Source organism: Belonocnema kinseyi, chromosome 4 (genome assembly GCF_010883055.1).
Source record: "Belonocnema kinseyi isolate 2016_QV_RU_SX_M_011 chromosome 4, B_treatae_v1, whole genome shotgun sequence".
Lineage (NCBI taxonomy): Eukaryota > Metazoa > Arthropoda > Insecta > Hymenoptera > Cynipidae > Belonocnema > Belonocnema kinseyi.
In genome coordinates this window covers 81,636,321-81,660,712 of record NC_046660.1, presented here as the reverse complement: position 1 = coordinate 81,660,712, position 24,392 = coordinate 81,636,321, and the positions used below count along the sequence as shown (strand labels likewise).

At 30.9% G+C, this 24,392-nt stretch overlaps 1 protein-coding gene across 2 annotated transcripts in view; it reads left to right on the top strand.

Moving 5' to 3' along the window:
- Positions 1–24,392, top strand: part of LOC117171527 — a 173,141-nt gene that overhangs the window by 95,983 nt on the left and 52,766 nt on the right. For both annotated transcript variants that reach the window (XM_033358911.1, XM_033358910.1), the window contains exons 10-11: positions 7,816–8,267; positions 13,895–18,572. In XM_033358911.1, coding sequence (XP_033214802.1) covers positions 7,816–8,267; positions 13,895–18,572 — 5,130 coding nt within the window. The remainder of the gene's footprint in view (positions 1–7,815; positions 8,268–13,894; positions 18,573–24,392) is intronic.

Below are 24,392 nucleotides of genomic sequence, written 5' to 3'. Positions count from 1 at the left end.
CCCCCAACCCTCCTTCTTTTTGAGAAAAAAGAATATGAGGAGCAAAAAAGCGAAAGCTATTATCAAAATGATTAGAATGGTGATTAATTTGTACGTGAAAACATATTTATAATTCTGTTTCTTTACCAATACAGCAAAGCTTTTATAATTGGAGAGTTTTCTGGGCACAAACTCATGAGCATTTTAATGACTTCGTCGTAATCTGTTTCAATATCTTTCTCCATTGCTATAATATAATATTACTCAATTAAATCATTGTCATTTTACAAATTTTTGAAAAACTTTCAATGCTTTTAAAACATTAGGAAACGGCGTTTATTCATTCTTAAGTTTTTATTAATATTGTAAAAGATGAAGATGGAAATAAGAAAAAAGTTTAAATGGCACATGGCTGGCCTGATGGTAACTTAGACAAATTTGTAATGGATTTCTAAAAAAATGCCTAGCAAAAATTTATTAATCAATCTTTTTCTACGATATGTTTGTTGTAATGGAAAAAATTAATCAGGATACGTTTTTGCATCACTTATAATTGCCAATTCGAAAAAAATGATTAGATATTGAACTCTGATCTACTTTTTCTCCAAATGGAATTTTTTGTACCCGTTTTATTTATGCTGGAATATAGCAAAGGGCGGCCGCCCGGGTTGGCGCCCCTGTAAAAATTGTACATCTTCTTTCAAAAGATGTCAAAGGATGTGTAATATTTTAGATTGTTTTAAAGGATTCCATAGAATTTCAAAGGATTCAAAAGATTTTACGGTATTTTTAAAGATTCTAAGAAATATTCAAAAGATTTAAAAGATAGCAAAGGATTTTAAAATATTTCAAAGGATTCGAAATATTGTTGGAAATTTGGAAGATTTCACAGAATTTGAAGGTATTTGAAAGATTTTACGGCATTTTTAAAGGTTCTATAGAATTTTCAAGAGATTTCTAAGAATTTAAAAGATTTTATGGTATTTTTAAGGATTACAAAGATTATTTAGAAGATTTCAACGATTTAAAAAGATTGTACGGTAGATTTAAAAATCCTAAAAAAATTTCAAGAGCTTTAAAATTTGCATGGAATTTAAAAAGATTTCAAATGATTTTAAACATTTTAGGTACTTTAAAAGAATCCAAGGAATTTCCAAGCGATTAAAAAAATTTTAAAGGGTTTTCAAAAGATTTCAAAGGATTCAAAATATTTTAGGTTATTTTAAAAGATTCAAAGGAATTTTCATTAGATTTCTACGATACCAAGGGATTTCAGAAGATTTGAACACAATCTAAAAATGTTGAAAATAGTTCGTCTTCGAAACTTTATGATTTTACATTTAAATTCTTCTTTAAAAATACTAATTTCCATTGAAATAGCTAACACGACCCATGTATAATATTTTCAATAATTTATTAGTTGATTTGATGTTTCTTATTTAACCCCTTAATAGCATTAAAAAGCACGAATGTTTCTTCATTCGCATAAGGTTTTCTATGATTTTTCTTCATAAAAGGTATTACTTCTATAGATTTATTTAAACAATTTTTTTTAGGTAATTTTTGAGTAGAAAGGAATGAAATAAAATAGTTTTTCTATAGTTCCGGTTGATATAGTGCAATTATTTATATTTCTGCTTAATTATATTCTTTGATGTAATGGCAATATTCAATGTATTTCACTGAAAGATGATTTCCAAGTTAATTAGAATTGATATTCATGAGTGAAATTATCAGTTAATAAGTTGCTTCAATAAATTAGTTTAGGTTCTTTAGATAATTTAAATTTTTATGCATCGTTTCCCAAAAAAGGAAGAGAGAAATTTCACTTTTTAATATTTTCTGAACCACTCAATCTACCATGAAATGTTTAAACACTTCAGTGGGTGTATTCTACCATTGTTCGCCTACATTATTAAAGATTCACCAAATAATTCAAAGTCTAACCCACCAATCAATCACTTTTCCTACTTTCTATATTAATAATTCTTAAAATTTACAACTCCCCGGGATACAAAATTTTGAATGTTCTCAGTTCAGAAGGATGATTTTTTTCTCTTTGACCATTTTAAAAAGGTAATTTCTTTTTCTTATGTTATCCCCACACGGTGAGTTTCAACCAACTGTAACCTGGAGAATATATTACAAAAGAGGTTTTTTGCGGAATATTATTCGCACATAGTATGTGCATACTTTGCACACAAAAAAAGTAAAAAAATTAAATCTAGTGTCAAGAAAGATCTATAAAAATTCTTCTGAAATGATATTTGTTGATTTTACAAATATTCCTGTATTGCAAAAGCTTGTTAAAAATTACATTACTGGACTTTTTTACAGAATTTTCTCCCCGGATTTTATTTAGATATTTTTGATATGCAATTAGAAAAATCGTGGAACACTTTGATCAAAAAACCATTTTTATTCTTTTTTTTTTTTTAATTTCTGTGTTTTAAATATAATAGGCTACTTTTTTTCCTTAAAGACAGAGTAAAAAAGTATTAAGAATTTATGTATACTTCAAAATGAGAACTGTCTAATCTGCAGATGTTTTTGTGCAAATGAAAAAGCCCTTTTATCGCAATAAAAGTGGTTGAAAAATTTGATTAATCACCGGTTCATCTCAAGTTAAAATCAAGTGATTCTGGCATGACTTTAAAAATAAAAGCGTAACATTTTGAAAAGAAATTTTATTGGGCAATTTTTTTCTGAAAATACTTTTATGACAACGTAAAAAGTATCCTATAAGTATCATCTAACTTCAAGAATCTTTCGGTTAAAGTTGCTTGAGGCTCACCGTGCCCAGAGAAAAACCTTCCCGCTTGTAATTGTTGTAAACAGGAAGCTCTCGTTTGAAACACGCAAGACTGGGGAAAGATATAATTATAGGGATCACAGTGCAAAATGAGCTCAAGAAAGAGGAAATAGGATCATTCTTTTACGAAAAAGATGAAAAATAGATAAAAGCTTAAACATTTGTTTTACATGTAGAAAATCAGAAACAATCTTTTTGCACGAAATTTTATATATTCAAATAATGTTAAATAATTTTTTAATGACTGCTCTTATTACAGAATTTTATTTAAAAAATTGATATACTTTTTTCGTTGGAAATCCATTCATGGCGATGTCCGAAAGTCCGAAGAAAATGAAATTGGTCAAATACGCAAATTTTTATATGTTTAAAATTGTTCTCATAATCAAGAATATTTTCTACTTTGTACATTTCAATTAAAAAGTTTCACCTTCAAATACTTATTTTTAAAAATTACTATAATTATATTTCATAACTGTGCCAATTCGATATTAGATAACAACTTCTGTCTCCAGTTTTCACATTCTCAGCATGTTTTAAACTGTTTCAGCTTCAAGCTTTTTAAAACGAATGCTTATTGTTAAAGTGATATAATTTTGTTACATGAAACTTGTAGCACTTATATATAGTTATACTTGTTTTTTTTGTACTTTATCAATTTATAAATAGTTTATATAAATGCTTCAAATTTACGAAATTATACAAAGTCATTTTATTGTTTTCATTATTTATTATAAATTATTCTATAAATTTTTTAATTTAAAAAAGTTAAACTAGTAATAAAAAAGAATTCTGTAACAGAAATGAAACTTTCACTAAACGCGCGCTAGCATATTCTAGTTTTGAATATAGAATAATTGAACAATCGTTATTATAGTTCTTTATGTGTTTAATAATTTCAGAGAATTTCCCGCGTAATTCAAATATTTTATTTTCAATTGAAGTATATTTAAAGACAATAGGGGAATTGTTAAGGGGTGGGGGGCACGCTGGGGAATAGCGGAAAGATTGCGATCCCTGTAATTAATTTTTTAATTCTTTTTTTTTTCTTTGCTGACTGATGAGAAAACAGTGTTGCAGGAGTCTACAGACTATCTTATTCACGTGGCTCGTGCCATTGTCCAGGTAATTCATTAGCGCGTAAAAGCAAACGCACCTTCTAGCGTGACGCGACGCGCCTTTTTGAAAACACTCCTCGCTTTTCTTATTCCCTTCAATGTTGAATCCACGTTGTCGTTAACAAAAGCGCGAATACTATTTTTACCTTGAACAAACTGAAATTATGGCAATTACCATCCATAGAAAACTCGAGACAAAACTTTTAAATTAGGCTAGAATTATGGGATATTTAATTCGATTCTTAAAAATTAGGATATGAGGGTATATGAGACTTCAAGATACATTTTCTAAAAAAATACTCACAGGACTGCAAAAACTATTGTACTCGAAGAAAATGGAAAAAGTAACTAATTTCAGGAAAAATCATTAATTGTCAATGAAAAAAGAAGAATTTTCTACAAAATAGTTAATTTTTCAAACAAGTAGATGGATCTTCAAACAAAAAAATTATTAGATTAGAAAGTTCATATTTCAACCAAGAAGATAAATTTTCTATGAAAAAAATACATCTTTTTAACAAAATAGGATTTTGAGCCAAATAGTTGAAGTTTTTACCCAAAAAAGATGAATTTTTATCAAAAATAGAATAGTTAAATTTTATTAGTTCAATTTTAAACCAAAGAGATGAATCTCCAACTATGAGTGAAAGAGTGTGAAGTATAATATTATATCGAACCGCATTTTCATACTGTGTATTATTTTCAATTTCATACGTAGATTAATTAAATTTTTTTAGAGAAAAACTGAAATGAGATTCTTTAAAGTGACTTTTTGTTTAAAAGACCAAACTAAAATGTGACTCCAAAATTAAAGTTTTTACTCTAGGACGGGTAATTTTAATCAAAATTATAATTTTGTATTTGATGCAGGGAATTTCAGTAAGGAAATATAATTTTGATAATTGTGGCGTAGAATTACTGTAAAAGATTATAATTTTTACTTTTGAACAGGGAATTTCTTAAAGATTTATAATTTTGACTTTGGGACAGGCAATTTCCTCAAAGAATTAGAATTTTGTCTTTGAGGGAGGAAATTTCCTAAAAGAATGATAATTCTGATAGAACTGGGTTTTTCCGTCAAAAATCATAATTTTCATTATACGCTCATCTTAGAATAGGAAATTTCGGTAAGAATTATAATTTTTACTTGGGAAAGGAAGTTTCCGTGAAGTATTATAATATGACTTGGAACAGGGAACTTTTGGCATGGGGTAGGAATTTTGGAAAAGAATTTTTGTTCTATTTTAGAAGAATGAAATTCATAAAAAAAACCCTGTTCCAAGTCAGAATTCGGCACAATTTAAAATTTACCTCTTCCAAATTTGTGAAAAAAGGGGTTGCAATATTTCTGAATGACAATAAAAAATTTTGTATATAAATTTAATTCTTACTTGGAACAAGTAATTTTGTTAAGTCTGATAATTTTCGAAAATAATTTTTAATTCTGATTTATATAAAAGGAGTTCACAAAAACAATCGCTGGTCCCAGTCAAGAATTCGTCAGTTTTTGAAAATTCCTTGTTCCTAAACAGGGAAAGTCAGGGAATCGAGATTTTGTAGCAACTCTCTTTATACTAAATTATATTATGTATAAGGTCTGGCATGAAGGCCCAAAGTGGCTGCAATTCAAAATAAACTCCATTTATGCCACAAAACCCTCAATTTTGAGTCGTTGAGTATTAGGGTGGTCCAAAAATGCATTTCAACCTTTTTTTGCCCTCTAGAGGGCCAACCCCCCCCCCCATCCCCCGTCCAAAGTTTTCATTTCCGGAGGAAATAAATCCATTTTTTTCGAAATTCAAGTATTCACTTTAAAATCCTATTTGATTAAAATAAGGAAATTTTGGATTTTCGAAAAATTGAACTCATGCTCCAGGGTTTCATCTGTACGTGCTAACTTTTTTAGGGATTGAAGAAGAATGTCTACGAAATAAAACGGTACTAACAAAAAACTACATTTTTACGTATTATTGTTATTTCTTAGTCATTTCTGTCGTCTTTTTTATACAAATAATTACTAATGGACATTTTGAATATTTCCAATGACTTTTCAAACAAAGTTTAATTATTTAAATGAATGTAACGTATTTAAACAATTATTTATTCCCAAAAAAATGTAAAAAATAATCTTATTTTATTATTGAAATGTAATAATTGGTCATTGTTTCGAGTAGTAATTTTTTTTAACATTACGTAATTATTCAAACAATTTGTTATTGTTTATTTACGAAATTGGTCAAAATTGAGCCAAAGATATCCAATTTTTCTCAATTATTGGTATTCTATGCTAATTTTCTTATACAATGGCATAATTTTGATACATTTTTTATAATGTTTATCAAATCTCTTTTTGTTTAAACCATTTTTATTTGCTCAAGCAGTTCTTTTTCGATAACTTAAAAAAAAAATAGAATGCGTGCAATTATTTTTTTGAATGTATAGTGTGAAGAAAAAATATATTAAACATTTTTCATTTGGAGTAGTAAATTCTGTTAAAAACGTCATGTCCTTGTTTAAACAATTTTTATTCATTCAAGCAGTTCTCTATTGAAACATGTGGAGCAATAATGTAAAATATAACACACAGAATTATTTTCGTAAATATATATATAAATATATATTTCTTTTGTCTTTCATATGGATCATATGTTAGCTTGATATTCATAAAAGATTTTAAAATGCTATAAGGAAATATAATTTAAATCCATTTTATGTGCAGCCTAATTAAAATTTCTGATATCTGGAAACAATTATATTAATTTAGCGCCTTTTTTCAGCAGTATCGTTTTCTACTGTTAAAAGTTTAACAATTGTTAAGTCTCGAAATATATCTTTGTTCTTTATCGATTCTGATGCGTTTTGTTGAAGGAAAGATGTCGAACTTCTAAATCGCGAAAAAAAGATAGGTGATTTCGCCATGATGATGTGCTATATTTCTTTGTACAATAATTGTTTCATGCTCTTTGGTTCCAGATGTAGCTTGTATTATGCTTTTAATTATTTAAATGATTATAAATAAATTGTAATAATTGTACAAAGTTATAACTATAGTAATGTTTTAATTATTTTAATTATTGTAAATTTACTAAAATATAACACTTCTTCCTCATAAACGTTATTTAGGCTAAATTTAATGTAAATTAAAAAAAAATAATAATTAATTGTATAAACCATAACATAAAGCTTTTATCAGAATGTAGTATTACTTGAAATTATTCAATATTATGTTTAATTCAGAAAATACTAATTGTAAAATATTTTTGAAAACATAATTGTTAATATATTTTTTCTAGACACTATGGTTCATTTTTTTAAAGTTATAGAACAAAAAACTGTTTCAACTAATAAAAATTGTTTAAACAAATAGGGATTTGTTAAAAATTGGAAGAAATGTATCAAAATTATGTATTTATTCAACAAAGTAATTATTTAAATAATTTAAAATTGTTTTAAAAATATATAATAGCCCAAATAATGACTAACTATTACATTTCAGACAGAAAATAAGATTATTTTTTACATTTTTGCGAGCAGTTTTGGTAGGAACAATTGTTTAAATAATTTACATATATTTCAACAATTAAACATTGTTAGAAAAGTCTCAAACGTAACAATGCTACATAATTTTTTTTTTAATTTTGGAACATATTTGGGACGCTGCAGGGGAGGGTGGGTTCAAAATAAAAATTATTAGTATGGTTTTATTTCGCAGACACTCCTCTTCAATCCCTAAAAAATTGTCACGTTTCGATGAAACCCTGGAGCATATGTTAAATTTTTCGAAAATACAGAATCTCCCCATTTTAATCAAATGGAATTTTGAGGTTTTTTGGACCATCCCATTGTGTAAGTTCTAAGAACAAATTATAAGACAATGCATTTTTTCAAATTGAACTGTTCTTTCAGGATCACGTCGCAGAGGAAGGTCTCACGCCAGAACCTGCTGTGGCGACGAATTACAGAATCTCCAGGCATTACATGTGATTGGTCGGGGTGGGGGGCGACAAACGAGCCCCCCGGGCCCAGGAACTCAAGGTCATACTGGGACCCATTCTCAGTCTCATACCCAGGATTCACTTGTCGACTACCGACGTCTCGTCTTCATCAGTTCCGATTCATCTTCCGGTCGTGAAGAGGATGACGCCGACAGTAGTTGTTCCGGTTCCTCCTATTTAAATGGTCTACCACGCGGTGGACATGCTCAGGGCCTCGAAGACTGCGACTGGGACTATTTTGAAAGTGGGACTCTTCCTCTACCTTCAGGAATTCCTCTTGCACTGAACTCCAGCCTTGGAACTAATAACTCGCTTTCCGGAGATTGGAGTTGTTGTCCTGGTCGAGGCTCTTCTTCTTGCCAGGTAATAAGTTTCTGGATCTCCCCAGATTTTAGTTTTGTTTATTACGAAAGAGCCATTAGAACCAATTAAAAGCAATTCAGATGAAGCACTCGATAACTTTAGACGCGGCAAAGGGGATACATTTTTTAAAGGGTTTTCTCAATATTTAGCCGGAAGGTATTAAATCTCTTTCTCTTCTGTATCCTGAAATTAAAACATTTAATTTTGGGATAATTAACTAGTTATTACATTCCAAAGTGTGTTCGTCTTTGCCCCTCAGTTTGGGGTTAACTAGTCTACTTTCAATCAAATAAACATAAATATCAAAGAAATTTTGCACTTAAAGTTTATACAGGGGTATTACAAATTTTTAGGATAAAAATCTACTAAATGTTCGATTTCAACAGTTTAAAAAAATAATTGAATTGTTATCTTTTTCAATTATACTATCATTCAGTTTACAGTGCGAAATTCGAAAATCTTTTACTTACAACATTTTTCATTTTAGTTAATTATTTTTAAGTGCACATTTTTAATTTAAAGAATTTGAAAATGCTATCTTGAAGACCTAAACAACTAAAAATTAAAAGCGTTTGAAGTTGAACATTTTGGATAAAAAACATTTTTATTTTATTAACTGTAAATATGAATAAATAATTTTTTTTAATCGATTTGTATTTTAAGCATTAAGCAGTGGACAATAATTGGTTTGACAAAACGATTTAGTCTAAACTATTCCATTTTTAATTAATTCAATTTAAAAATTTTTAATTAAGAAAAAGAATAATCATTAGCAATAATGTTCATTTAGGACAAGTAAATTCGAACCAAATATTAAAAAGCAAATGATTTAAAACTGAATTGTTTGATATAGAAAGTCATGAATCGTTAAAATTTTGACGAGCTTTTAAACTTTGAACGTTATAATTGTAACGGTTGTATATAAAAAGGCTTTCATTTTGAAAAATTATGTTTTTTTATGTGAAGAGAATGTTTAAAAATGTTTTAAAAGATTTACAAAATTGTCAAAGGAGAATCTGGAAGGTTTTTAAGGAAATTTTTTTAAAATTTGCAGTATTTTATGAAAATTGTAGGAACAAATCGGTAATATATTTTTAAATCTTTTTAAACACTTTCTTAAAATAATTAGTGAAATGAAAAATCATTTTTAATTTTCCTAGTTTTCTTTAAGTCATTTGAAATAATTTCAAGTTTTAAATTAATTTTTAATCTTTTCAAAATTTCTAAATATCTCTTAAAATTATTCATATTTTTTCTACAAAATAGAAGTGTTCAGTTTTTATTTATGCATCAAAATTTTAAGGAAATTTGTTAAAATTTTCAGGATTTTCTCAAAATTGTAGGAAAAATTTAATTTATTTTAAAAGATATTTAGAAATTTAGAAAAAGCTTTTCAAGGATATTTACACTATTTTAAATGAAAATAATTTAACTTTTAATTCAAGAAGTGTGCGGTTGAAAAAAATTGAAATTCACATTTTTAAAATTTTTGTGGCTTTAAATTCCTTAAAATAATATCCGTTTTTAAGTTCATAGATTGATTTTTTAATTTCGAGCATTGAACATGATAACGTGGATTTATATTTTTGTAAAGGAATCTGAATCTTTGAAGTCTATTATTTATAAAAGTTAAAAATTCTAAATTTGCAGTTTTTCTACATTTCATTTAAAATTCTTCAAAATTTAAAAGCTTTAAACTTCAATTTTAAAATATCACAGTTCAAGATTTCTACTTTATGAGCTTTAATTTGTAGTTTATTTTTCATTACTTTAAATGGAAAAATGTTTAGCTTTAGAGTTTTAATTTTTTAATTTTGTTGAGTGTTGCAAAATTTTTGCGAACTGGGAAAGAACCGGGAAATGTCCAAGAATTTATTTCTCCGATTAAAACGGCCGGTCTAAGTTTACAACATTACACATCTGAATAATAAATTGCCTACTCTTTGAATTTGTTAAAGAAAATTTGGTTTTAAATACTTTATTTCGGACAGAATTGAAAAATGAATAAATACTGTATTTTCATATTTACAAATATACAGATTTTAGAATGAAATAAAAAATAGATTTATATTTATAATATATAATTAACTTTGATTTGAATGAATCATTTTATTTTATTTATAATAGATTTGCATTTATTTATTTTCATGTTTACAATTATACAGATTTAAGAATGAAATAAAAAATAGATACTTCACAAAAATTCGTTTCCTTGTAATGAAAGTGGTTATCTATTTTCATATTTTAATTTAAACTTCAAAAACAAAACAAAAATTTCTGCAACAAAATGATTCGTAATATTGTAGCATTTCAAATTATTCTGTTTGCAATGCTTAATGGCCAGGTTTTCTTTTAGAGGCCTCATACTTACTTCTAATTTTAATCCTAAAATTTAATACTTCATTTTCAAAATTAAAGAAATATGGCTTTGAATTCTTGCATAAATTTCAGAGTTAAAATACTTGATTTCGAACAATTCTGACTTTGAAAATTTAATAATTGATCGATAGTAAATATTAATTCTTTAAACTTGATAAATATTCTATTGATAATTAAAAATATATCAATTGAACTATTTCAATTTTAATGTCAAATTTGAAATCTGCAAATTAAGCAATTTCTAATTGTAGCGAATTAATAATATAAAATGTTAATTGTGGAAAAAAGTGACTACTTAAATGTTCATGGGCGATTGGAAATTCCTATAGCATAAGCAAAGTCAGAATATGCCTATTTTTTGTTTTGTTGCAGAGTCATTTTCCAGCTCGTTAAAATGTTTTCAAAATGTTTGACAAAGTAATTTTAAATTGACAAAACTTTGAGTTCACTTTAAGGATTCACCCTCCTGGCCTCTGGCCACTAATCCGCTCTTTGTGTCTGTATAATATTCTTACGCCTCTCTACTTAGAGACCTACAGCCTAAAACTTTATTACTTGATAGCTAAGGTCTTATTGTTCTGCCACTACCGTTAGGGTCAGTTTATTATATTTCGCGTCACCAACAAAATTCGACACGACACGGTTTATTGCACTCGCCATAAAAGCTTCACCTGTTAACCTACGCACGAATTTCAAGTAAAGTTATCAGTTTTTCCCCATCTTTCAAACAATTTTTTATGCTAAATCTTTTGCCATTTTAGTTGTTCTTCTCTAGATTCATCATAAGAGATTTAAAGTATACTCTATGCAAATTTCAGTTCACACAAACAAAACCAAAGCATGCAGTCTGCAAATATTGTAATTTTGGTCGAATTTTTCTTCTTGTACAATTGTTACATAATACTTATGAAATATGAAAAGTTTGCAAAATCCATCTTTAAATCTCGGAGCACAAATAACTTCAAGATTGAATAAATTGATTCATAACTTCTTATGAAAAAGTGAACTTGAAAAGGAAAATGTATTTTTATACGTGTTAAACTCCATAAGAGCAGCAATTACCTTTAGAGCTAAAAATGACTACAGAAAAAATAGGCATATTCTGACTTCTTTATTCCGATTTAAACAGTCGCTTTTTTGGGCCACTCTAATATACGTAATTGGTTTTTATTTCACAATTATTCTAATTTAAAAATTGTCCATTTTCAAGAGAAAAATGGATTCATGATTCATAGGTAAAATAGTTCAATTTTGAATGGTTCTAATTTGAAAATTGAAATTATTTCGTCTGGCATGTTTTTTAAAATTAAAGAAATTCCATTTCAAATCAGGCAGAATTTCAAGAAAAGTGTAGGTCATGGTGTCAGAATGTAGTTCTATGATAAAAATGAAGAAATCCGTATTTCAGAGTTTTTTCCAATTTTTTTTTATTTGTGACAATCATTTGAAGACTATGTCTAAGAATTCTCAAAAACTGAGATTGAGATTCAAAATGCAGTATTTTCCGAACGAGCATAGGTATTTGGAATTTTCTTTTTTTTTCGACTCAAGAATTTTTGCTCATTCAATTGATTCCTAACAAAATTTGAAAAAATGACAAGATGGCGGCTGTTTGTCTAAAATTCTTGAAAGTGTTTTTTCTCAAAACCCCTACTTGATAAACCACTATTTCAGTTAAAAAAGAAAATATTTGCGAAAAATCGGATTTTTTCGGAAATAACGAAGGATAAAAAAAATGAGTTTATATAGCTTACATTGTTTACGAGAAAAAATAAAAAAATAATTTAAAAAAAACGTTTTCCGACTTAAAAAATGGTTTAGCCCTCAACAATTTGATAGAATGCCTTTTTTCTAAGAAAGCATTCTGTCAATTTTATAGGGACTGTCCCATTTTTGAGGCCTAAAATAATTTTTTTTCTTTAAATATAATTTTTTATTTTTTGCCGTAAAAGTTGTAAAACATCACAAAAGAGCAAGAGATATTTCTTCTCGAACTTTTCGATGTGTATCCATTTTTATTGTAACATTTTTCGGTAGCTTTGGTTGTTTCCAGGAAAAAAATTGGAATTGTTCAAAATAATTGTTTTCAATGCAAAGCAGTGATTCATCAAGAACGAAACTGACGAGATATTTAGTATGTATTATCAGCTATTTCGAAGAAAATATATAAATTTTAAAAAGTGGTATTTTTAAGATAATGCACATTCAATAATTTAGAAAAACAGTCGCAATTTCGTCATTTTTCAACATCTTTTTTTATTGAGTCAATTGAAAGAGAAAGAATTTTTACGTTTTGAAAAAAAAACTTTGTGTCAATTTTTGAGACTTCACATGCAATCTTTGAATGATTTTAAAAAATAAAAAAAAATTGTCATTGAACTATGAATTACATTTTTTTCTTTCGCGATATAATGATATATCCAAATACCAAATTATTCTGATAATATAAGCTTTCTGTCTGATTTGAAATGGAATTGGTCAATATTAAATTTTGCAGATTTGCCAATTTACAATTTTTCTTTTTTTAAACCGTGAAAATAGCAGTGAATTTCAAATTGTATTACAAATAAGTATCTTATTTAAAATTTTTTGAATTTGGAACGTTAAACATTCTCATCTTCAACTAATCGCAATTTCATAGATTCCATAAAAAAAAACGCTTTTTGTGATTTTTGAAATACCAAATCTAATTTTAAAAAACGACCCTATATAAATATCTCAAATTTGAAGGGAAGTTGGTTGGTGGCCTTCGCATTTTTCTTTCCTCTTTTTTATTTATTCATAAAAAAAGAATTCTTTTCTTTTTCAGGAAATTTTTATCTTTTTTCAAATTGCAATGTGAACATTTGATGGCGGTTGTCCAAATTTGGTCGTTAGATTCTTGGTTTTATTTTCAGGAATTCTGCACATAAATATCTCAGTAATAATATTTTCTTACAAATCTTATAATATAATTAAACGCAAACGATTGAAAACAATTGCAACTGATTAAAATCTATTTTATCATTACATAATTTTAAATAAATTATTTTTAAAAAACTTTATCACAAGCCTTCAAAATTTAACAGTTTTAAAAATGCCTTCTACACACTATTTTTCATATTACAATTGTAAAGATCTTTGTAAGTCCGCAACCGGGACGTTGATCTTAATAGCTCCTCGTTACTTAACGAAATCGTTTCCTATATAAAACGCGGAGTGATAAGTAGACTGTATCTAACTCGCTCGTTTGCTTTTATTGCCTTCAGGCCTGCGGAGGATCTCGAGGGGCGAACGTACTTCCAGTCCCGGTGCCGATTCCAGTTCCGGTGCCGTATCCAGTGCCAATACCCGCGGCTCTTTGGACGAGCGACTTGGCCGCGGCGTCGATGATCACTCGCGATTCCGCTTTGGAAGGAACCTTAAGATTAAGAGGCGATCCATCAGCACCCTGGTTTGCCTGGCATCCCAGATTCAGCCAACATCTTCACGGAAGTCGGCTCGATCCAAGACTAGCCTCCTTCGACCCTGCCGCCTTTGGTTTCCGACCGGAACAAATTTCCCCTCGATTTTTCGGTACTACAGTCGAACCAGATTCGGTTCCAGGAAGTTCTGCTCTTCCCTTCCCTCCTGTCGTTATTCACGAAAGCCAGGAGGATCCCGAAAAGTCTGAACCAAAGGAGCCCGAATCTGGCGAACAGGAGGCAAAAACTGCGACTCAACGGGAAGAAGAAGAAGAAGAAGAAGGTAAGAGTGAAGAAGATAGTGAGGAAGATAGAAGCGAAAAGAACAAAGGAAGAGAGAGGATGTATCGGCACTCTAGAGGAGACTCGGGAAGTTCCTCGGGTCGATCTTCTGCTGATAGTAGTGATCTTGAAGACTCTGCTTCACACAGATTCTCTCGAGTATTTGTTGTTAATGATGATTCTCTCACCAGTGATAATGACATTGAAGATAATGAGGATTCTGATTCAGCTGAGGGTGGAGTCACTCTTAAGAGGGTCTCAGCTCTTCCCGAAGAGGAGCCTGTTGTTCTGAGATGTGTGAGATTATTAAACGAAGATACAGAAAAGGAGTCGGAGATTGAAGAAAAGGAGATGGAGGAATCTGAAAATGATCTCAATAAAGATAAGTACTGGCTCGTGGAAGATTCGCCCAAAATCAGGAAAGGTTTCGTCTATATGAAGGAAGCTTACGTTGCGGATTCGAAAGATTGTCTGGATTGTAGAATTGAGTTGAAGTCTATTAAGAGTTTGGATCCGGAGAGTTTTGAGACGAAGTATCAAGAAGCGAGTATTGATCATTTGATGATTGGTGAACTCTCGAGTGATGAGGATGATGATGACGATGAAGAAGAGGAATCATTAGATGAGGAACTAAAAGAAGAAGATTCAGAGACTCTAGTAATTCCCGATTCCCTCGAGATTTCTCAAAATCTACGAACTATTGAACTCCAAACGTCAACGCCCTCTACTGATAGGAAAGAAGTCGAGATTTCGGACGCAGTAATAAATACAAGCCAGAAGCCCCTGGATTCGGCAACAGATAGTTCAACTAGCGAGACCAACACGACCGGAAGCGAGATGAGCAGTGATGAATTGCATGAGTACGAACTTACACCAGTGCGTTTTGGATTCAACGATAAGAGTATACCTCGAAAACACACTCAAACCGAAGAGGAACTTACAGACAGAGACTCTTCGGTCGCAAAAGAAGAAGCTAATGATGCTGAAGATGATAATGGAAGTCGGAGAATGGATGACATAATATCAAGCAAGATTTCCGAGATCTTTCAAAACGTGGATGATAGAATAGATGTCGCGGTTACGCATGACGAAAGTGAGCCGGTGAGAGGTAAACCGGCAGGCGCACGGCTGGTGGGAGATGCTGATGGTGGGGGTGCTGTTGGAATCGAGCGGGAGCGGTTTCGCTCAGTCGAGCGACGCCCGCCCACTCTGAAGGAGAATGGCTTCCCTCCTGCCAGGGACACCGCGAGCGACGAGCAAAACTATTCCCCGAACAACAAATACCGGAGCCTCGTGATGATCACGCAGGGCACTTATCAACCTGTGAGCGTCATCACCTCGGACACGACGACGCTCCTACAACCAGATGAAGTCGCTCCAGCGACGGCCCAGGGCTTGGCCGGTTACTTCCAGCTGGCGCTCGAGGCCGTGTCCGAACCGCGAAGAGCCAACGGCCAGGGTCCGCGAAAGCCTCTGATGGTGAAGCGCTTCGTGAGCGCGCAGTCCGAGCCAGAAGTGGATAGTGGTTTGAGTGTTGGAAGTGCGAGTGAGAGCGAAGAGGTGCAATCTGTGAAAAGTGTTAACAAATCGGTAGTCAATCCGCAGGTGTCTTCGAAAAATGGTGAGGCTTCTAGAACTAGTGAGCCGGTGGCGAGAGTAAGGGGATCCAGCTCGCAGTCGAGTGACGAGAATTCACAATCTGGGGTTGTCATCCTCGAGGAGGGACTTGCGGATGATGATTCCTGGGTGGAGGAAGTCTCGCATGACGAGGATGAGCAGAGTGCGACAACGGCGACTGAGGAGAGTTCGGAGGATGAGGCGAATAATTTAGGGGACAGGGAGGAAGAATTGAGGGGATATCATCGTCAGGCGATAGACTTCACATTGCATACAATTGTGGAAGAATCGTGCGAGGAGAGTGAAGCTGAGCCGAATTTCGCGACTGGTCAGAGGAAGAGAATGCAGAGGCCTCCTTCGGCTTCGGAGTTGGAGAAGTATTTCTTCTTTGGACTTGGAGGAGATGGGAATATGAGTTGCGGCTCAAGAGAAGTCGACAGTCTATCTGAGACGTCTTCTATCCATTCTGAAGGCTTGGAATCTCTAGGGCAGGATGAAGCCTCGAATTCTGGGCATGAAAAATCCGGTGAGTCGATCAATTCCTCGAGACTCGAAAAGTATTTCCTCTCGGAGTTTCTTGGATTTGATCAGGACAGAAGAGATTCAGATGGGTCGGTTGGTAGCGATTCAGAAGGAAGACCTAGTCCTGAAGCGCAGAGGAGAAAAAGGTTGGTGCGAGCAAGAGGAACTGGAAGATCTCACAGTTCCTCGCTTGACAATCTTCTCGCTTTGGCGCAAAACTCCCAAAATCCAAGCTCACAGAATTCATTGCAAGATCTGAGTTTAGGACAAGATGGACAGGAGAGTCAGTCTGAGGGATCTTCTACTGAAACAGATGGTGCCGAAGAGGGCCAACCAGCTTTTGGTACCGATGGGCAATTTGACACTGTCAAAAGGAAGAAGAAAAAGCCGAGAAATTTGGGAACTCAGAGTCCGCGAGTTCCCGAGGATAGGAACAAAACTCCGGAACCGGGTTTAATCACTGAGTTTCCTGAAGGAGAGATGGAGGCGATGAACTCGGACGATGAAAGGGCTAAAACACCTCAACCGGAGAATGTTCACTCTCTATCCTCTAATTTATCCTCCCAAGATGCTCAAAATTCGATAGACTCGAGGTCTAAACAACAGTCAAGAGATTCTGGTTTCGTTGGCAGTTGTGATGATCTTCTGCAGCATCAGAAATCCAGCACGGATGGTCAGACACCCGAGGTTAATCAATTGACCTCGAAAGACCGGAACAGAGTCGATGAAAGTCATCGGATTCGGGAGAGAATCAACGCAGCGAAAGTTGACCTTTTTGATCAGACTCTGCCACCTCTGGCGAATGCTTCGCTCTCTAGAAAAGACAGCTTCAACAACTGGTCGAGTGATGAAGAAACGAACCTCATGATGTCGAAAATGCGACAGTTTTTCAAAACTATGGTCGCCAATTCAAACGGACAGGGTCCAACACCTAGCAATGCGTCGAGTGCTGCATCTCCAGCCCCGAGTCCGAGATTATCTGGCTACACCTCGAAAATCCGACATTGTCCCCAAAACCGAACAAAGCCTCCCCAGCTCGTTTACTTTGAGAACGAGTTAACAAGACTGATGAAAACAGTCCCTGGAATCAGGGACGAGCAAGTGAGGGAAATTGTGGAGTATCTAAGTTCCGAGGACACGTGGTCGGATTCTTACGATAGTTCAGATTACACTAGTTCGGATTTGGAGGGAGCTGCCGGGGGACGTCGCTCGGCTCTTCAGGAACAAATTTCCCAGAGTTGTCAGCAGATCATCAGCAAGTTTGATACCAATTTGGGAGATCCGTTCGAAAAGGAGAGAAATGACAAGATGCCAACAACCCAACCTTGTTTGGGAAGAGATACGGCATTTGTTTACCAGAAATTGGTACAAAGTTTCACAAAAATGGCGGGAGACACTAGTTCAGATGCAAGTTCAACTCCTCACAGTAGTCCACCTTTGATTGCAAAAGTCATGCATCATATTGGAAGTCGATTGGTGGCTCTGATGCATGAAGTTTCGGAAGGTGGATCCACGGTTCAACCTCATGCTTCTTGGAGAAGGTATTCGCAGCATCATAGAACTCCATCTTCTGCTTCGACAACCGAGGATGACGAGTCTACATCTGATTCGACGAATACACCTTCTTCTCAGCTTCCAAGGTCAAAGTCCCATGATCCGTTGTTGTTAATAAATGGTCATCCGAATCCGAATGCTGGCCAGGAGGGTGAAGAAAGGGAGGCGAGTGATTATGAGCGGTTCTCGTGGAGAGGAAGCTTTGAGTCTGCTCTGATGGCTGCAGATTCTAGGACTAAATTGAGTTTGTTGGCTTGTTCGGGAGATGTGAGCGCCAGTGCTAGTGCGAGTGCCTTGGCGATGGCTGCCAAACGTCGAAGTGCTGGGGACTTGCTGTTTAATCCTAAGAGTTTCTCGAGGGAGCAACTGGATCGAGTGAGAAGTTGTGGCTCTATTGGTGGTGGCACGGGAGGAGTTGGTGGGATTTGTGGTGGTTCTATCGAGGAGAAAATCTGGAGCAACAGGAGAAGATCGTCTGTTCCGGATGCCAATACAAGAGGGGAATCAGGTATGATTGGAATATTCATCATTTTTCATATACTTCCCAGTTCCCTTAGTACAATATTTTTTAAATTTATTACCAATTACCATTTCGTTTAAACACAAATGTGTCTTTTGACTCAGTTTCAAATCTGAACGTAATAGGGCAGTTGTATATTTTATAAGCTTTTTTTTTCTTTTGAATTTAAAGGAACACTAAAAACTGAATTTTAGGCAATTAAAGTCTATTTTTTATCTTAAAAAAATATCAGTTTATTTTTTTTTGCGCGCGAAAATGAGACATTGGTGATTCGGTGAAACTTTAGGATGTGATGTGTCAAGGTCACAGATTTCCGACTCTACACTCTTTCCCCTATTTTCACGAAATTTTTCTTTTTTCTTGTTTGTTTTCTTTTCGTTCAAATGCAAACTGAAATTGTAGAACTCAATAAGAAATTCCAATTATTATTATTTGCTTGAAAATTAATTATTTTTAATTTAAAAGTCCATTATTGTATTTCTGGCAGAGATTTTTTTTGTTACAAATTTTATTATCTTGTTGAAAATTTAACAATTTTACAAACTTGTAGAAAAAACAAATATATTGACAAATGTAATTTCATTTAAAAAATCTTCCCCTTTAAAAAAAATAAATTTTAATTTTTAAGCGTACATTTTAATTTAAACAATTCCAAAATGCAGTTTTAAAGACTTAAAAATTAAAAAATTAGTAGCGTTTGAAATCTACAATGTTTGATAAAAAACCTTTTCAGTTGACAAATTGTGAATATAAATTATAATTATTTTTAAAATTGAACTATACATTAAGGAATAATAATTGATTTTACCAGGCGATTCGGAATCAATTCATAATTTTAGAATTTACAGTGTCTAACGTTAAATTAAATAAAATTAAATAAATTTATAATTAAAAGCCTTTATTAAATTTTAAATATTATTTCAGTCTAAAATATTCCATTTTTAAACAATTCAATTTTAAATTTTTTAATTAAGAAAAATTACAATTTCACAATATTTAGAAATATCTGGCTGTTTATTTTAAAACAGTAATGTTAATTAAATATTAAAAACTAAACTTTAAAGGTTAGAATTTTAATTATTCTGTTGAAACTAAATTAATTTGTAAGTGAAATTGTTGAATTTTGATGTATAAATAACAATTAAACACATATTATTCTTATAAAAAAAGCAAATAAGTTGAAGAGATATTTAGAAGTTTTAATAAAAATTCAAAATTAATTGAAAAATTAAAAGAATTTTGGCAGATTTGAACAAAAAATTTAGAAGCTCTTTAAGTATTTTGAAAGGCTTCGGAAGAATAAAAAAAATTTCCTATGCAAATTAAAAATAATTTATTAGTTTAAAAATATAATTTTAAATGAATATTCACAATGATTTAGAAACATTTTCAAAATTATAAAAAAAATTGATGTGGAAGATTTTAAGGAAATTTTTGGTAACAAAAATAATGTAGCTTTCAAGATTTATTTTCAGTTTATAAAAAATGTAATTCTTCCATTTTTAATGTTTATAGAATAAAGTTGTTTAAAATGATATCATTAAAAAAAATTTAATTCGTTAATTGATTCATCAATTTAGAGCATTGAAATTTATAACGTGGTTTTATATTATTTGAACTGTATCTGAATCTTTGAATTGTCCAATTTCTAAAAGTTAAAAAATTTAGTTTGGCAGTTCCACTGCATTTAATTAAAAAATGTGTATTTGAAAAGGGTTAATAGCTTCCATTTTATACGTATAAATTATTCAGCATTTGAATCATATTTGCCTACAAAATTTTTGTTTGGGAATCGGGGACGGGAATTTTTTTCTTTGATTAAAGCGTCCACCCTTAATTTTATTAAAAAGTCATCTTTTGTTTGGATGAAAGTGCAACTGTTTGGTTGAAACTTAATCTGTTTTTGTTGAGGATTCACCTATTTTATTGAAAATTTTTTATTTGTTGGATTTGAAGTTTCTCTTGTGATAGAAAAGTAATATTTTTTGGTTAACAAATTAATTATTTCGCTGAAAATTAAACCATTTTGTTAGAAAGTCATTCTTTTCGCTTGCGAATTTCACAATTTGATTGAAAGTTTTTTTTCTTTCTTGAATGCAAAATCTTTGTTTTCTTTCTTTTGTGTTTAAAAATCGCAACTGTTTGATTGAAAATCAATCTTGTTTTGGTTGGGGATTCAAATTTTCTCTTGAAAATTCGTCTTTTTGGTTGAATTCAACTGTTTTTTATTTAAAATTGAAATATTTTTTCAGTTGAAGTATCAATTATTACATTTTTCGCTGAGCATTTATTTTTATTAGTTGAAAATTCTTTTTTGTTTTTGGTTAAATATTCATGTTATTGGTTGAAAAGCGACATTTTTTTGGTTGAAAATTCAACTATTTTGTTGAAAATGTAATATATTTCGACTTTACGTCTAAGTAACATGGTATCAACATTAATTTTATTAAAAATAATGAATTCTCCTATTATTTCTCCATTTTCGTGGTTTATTATCCTATTTGCCCTTTTTTAAGAGTATTTTGACCTGTGATGTCTGAGAGTTGTTTGAATAGGCTCTTAGATATTTTTTTGAAATTGTTGTCTTTCCGACATGACACATTTAACCAGAATTTTTGTAAATGCTATGCAACTTTCAGAATTTTACGTTGTAAAAAATATATATTACACCCGAATTCATGCAATTAGGGGAGACCACCCTACCATAGATAATGATCCTACAGTGGATAAATCAATAATTCAAACGAGTAATGCAAGTACAATGATTAATTAAATTTAATTAGTAGTTAGGACTCTACATGTGTTAATAAATTAAAATTATTAATAATTGTTTTAGGTGCAACTGCGCTTTTAATGAACAATTAGCTACTGTAGGTTCATTATCTACTGTAGGGAGGTCTCCCCTATCTCATTTTTCTCAGGACTGTGCAAATTTTAAATATTTTAAAATCTTTCATTATAAACGATCGGATAATTTTTTCCTGTGTCCTCTTATCTTTTTTATCCGCTAATGAAACGTCAAAATGTAACTCAGACCAACTAATAAAGTGCGCTTTAAAAATTATGACCAGTATGCTAATAATGGTAAAATACGAGCAACTTGAAGCCTTATCGATTTGTCGGAAAAATGGAGTAAGGTAATAAGAGAGTTGTGCGTAGTTTCAAATTTAATTACGTAGCGTAAAAAGTTTGTACCGCCCCCCGAGATATCACTGAATACAAGAATTTATCTGATATAATGAAATAGCTAATTAGTGTTTCACCTTTTTACTAATTATTATAAATTATTTCATGCCTGTTTATTAATTAGTTGTTCAGTGACATGTTTGAATTAGCATTTATTAATTATTATCCAGTGCTAATTTATAAATCGAGATTAATTAAGAAAAATGGAAGATATACTTAAAAATATATATATATATATATATATATATATAACGTTAAAAATGTACTTTATATTCCTGCTATGCTTATCAGCAAACGAAAAACAAAGGACCCAATCTATCAATATTATTAAGCCATTTTTTTATTTTGAGAAAATATCGTCGTTTTCGGAATTATTAGTTCTAAAATAACTGGTTGAGACTTTAGGTGGTTGAATCCAATAATATCGGTATGAATAGATTTGAGATTAAAGATTATGTAAATTATACTTTGATGGGACATATCACACCAGATATACTTTAGAAAGGCGGAACAACTGTCAGGAAATATTATACGTTTGGAAAATGCAGGGCTGAGCAGAAATTCTTTAAAGCCTGAAAATTTTGAAGACTCAAGAAAAATTCCTTTTCTTCTATACGAATAATTTTTATTACACAAAATATCTTGATTTCAATTTTAAATCATTAAAAATAGTACAATTTCGAAATGTGAAATCTTTAATATTTGCACGATTTTAAATTAAAAACATTCTAAATATTCAGTTGAAAATTTCAGAATGATGCTTTCAGGATTTTAAAATGTTAAATTCAGAGAATTTAAAAATAATCAATACATGTGTCCAATAAAAAATTCAAATTGTTGCAGTTTAACTCAGGGTTCATAGCTAGGCTGTTTTAAATTTAAACGGTCTTAAATTGTTGAATTTTGAAGAGTACACTTCTAGATTTTTAAACAGTTACAGTTCGTAAATTGTCTTTAGATATTTTAAAATTGGCAATACTTTATATTCAGATTTATCAACCTTTGACCTTTTTTTAAAATTGATATTGCTTGAAGCATTAAAAATATTTCATTCTACAATTTTATTTCAAATAATTTCTTTTGAATTACTTTCTAGTGTCTTAAATTTCGGTTTCACCAGCTTGGTTTCTTTTGCAATTATAAATTGAAAGTATTTGTTAGAGCATTCATTACTAAACTATTTTTTATTCAAGTGATCTTAAATTTGTAATTTTTATTGCCATAAATTAAAAAAAATTTTAACATTGAAGAGTACAATTCTAAACTTTTCAAAATTTAAAATTCTAAAGATTTCTCCTGACATTTTACAATTCGGCAATAATTTAAAATTATAAAAATTTGAACGCTTTAGTTTTAAAATTGGCCCTACTTTAAATTTTACAAATTTTTAATTCTACATTTTTATTTCAAGGGGATTATTTTGAAATACTTTCTAAAGTCTTAAAATTCAATGACTCCAGAATGCTCTCATTAGAGTTAAATTTTGGACTTTGAAAAGAAACTCAAAGTTTATTTTGAAATAAAATTTGCTTTCTTCATTATTTTTATTGTTAAAATTTAAATTGGTTTTATTTTTTGCGTTTTACTTCTCATGTTTAAATGCTTCAAACTTAAAATTTTTCCACTTTCAATAGAGAATCCACCCTATTTTTCCATATTTATCTTCCAGTGGGGGCGTTTTTCTAGAGAAGCGTGTTTCTCTATTTATAAAATGATAATAATTCAGGGTTGCTACAGAGCAGGCAAATTTAGAAATTCAGGGAATGTGAGGAAACCTGAAACAGTCAGGGAATTCTCGATAAACTGAGATCTTCTTAATTGGAAATCTACGTTTTTTTCTTTAGTAATTGAAAAATCAACACTTTTGTTAAGAATTCCTCTTTTTTGTTTGAAAATTAATGTTTTGATTGAGGATTCAACTAGTTTGTTGGAAATCCCTTTTTTTAATGGATTCAACTGTTTTGGTTGAAAATTTAAATATTTCTGCATATTTTGTTTAGAATTCATTTTGGTTTGTCGAAGATTCACCTCTTTGGTGGAAAATTTCTTTTTTTCGGGTGAAAAATATTTTCTTTTTACTTAAAATGTAATCATTAAATCTTTGGTTCAAAATGTATCTTTTTGTGTTGAATACTTAATTATTTGGATGAAAATCGATGTATTTGGTTAAAGGTTCCGCTTTTTCAATGTAAATTTAATAATAATCGTTAAAAATTGATCTCGTTGATTGCAAATGTTATCTATTTTGTTGAAAATTCCTTTGATTTTATTCTAAGTAATTTTACTTATAACTTATATTCGGATTTTTTTTTTAATTATCCTTATTTATCTTTAGTTCAAACTTGGTGTATTTTATTAGAAATTTACTTTTCATGTTAAAAAATTAATCTTGTCGATTAAAAGCTAAGTTTTAGTAATAAAAATTCTTTATAAGGTCTGCCAATTCCCCTAGTGAAATTCGGTATGTCAGATATCACTGACAGCCTGTAAAATAAATTTAGAAACGTTTTTTTTTTGCATTATTCCTGAAAGAAAAATTTATAACAGTCGGAGAAAATGAAGAAATGGGATTTTTTTGCTACCCTTTAACTCCCTCATTCTTTTATCTCATGGTCGGGTATT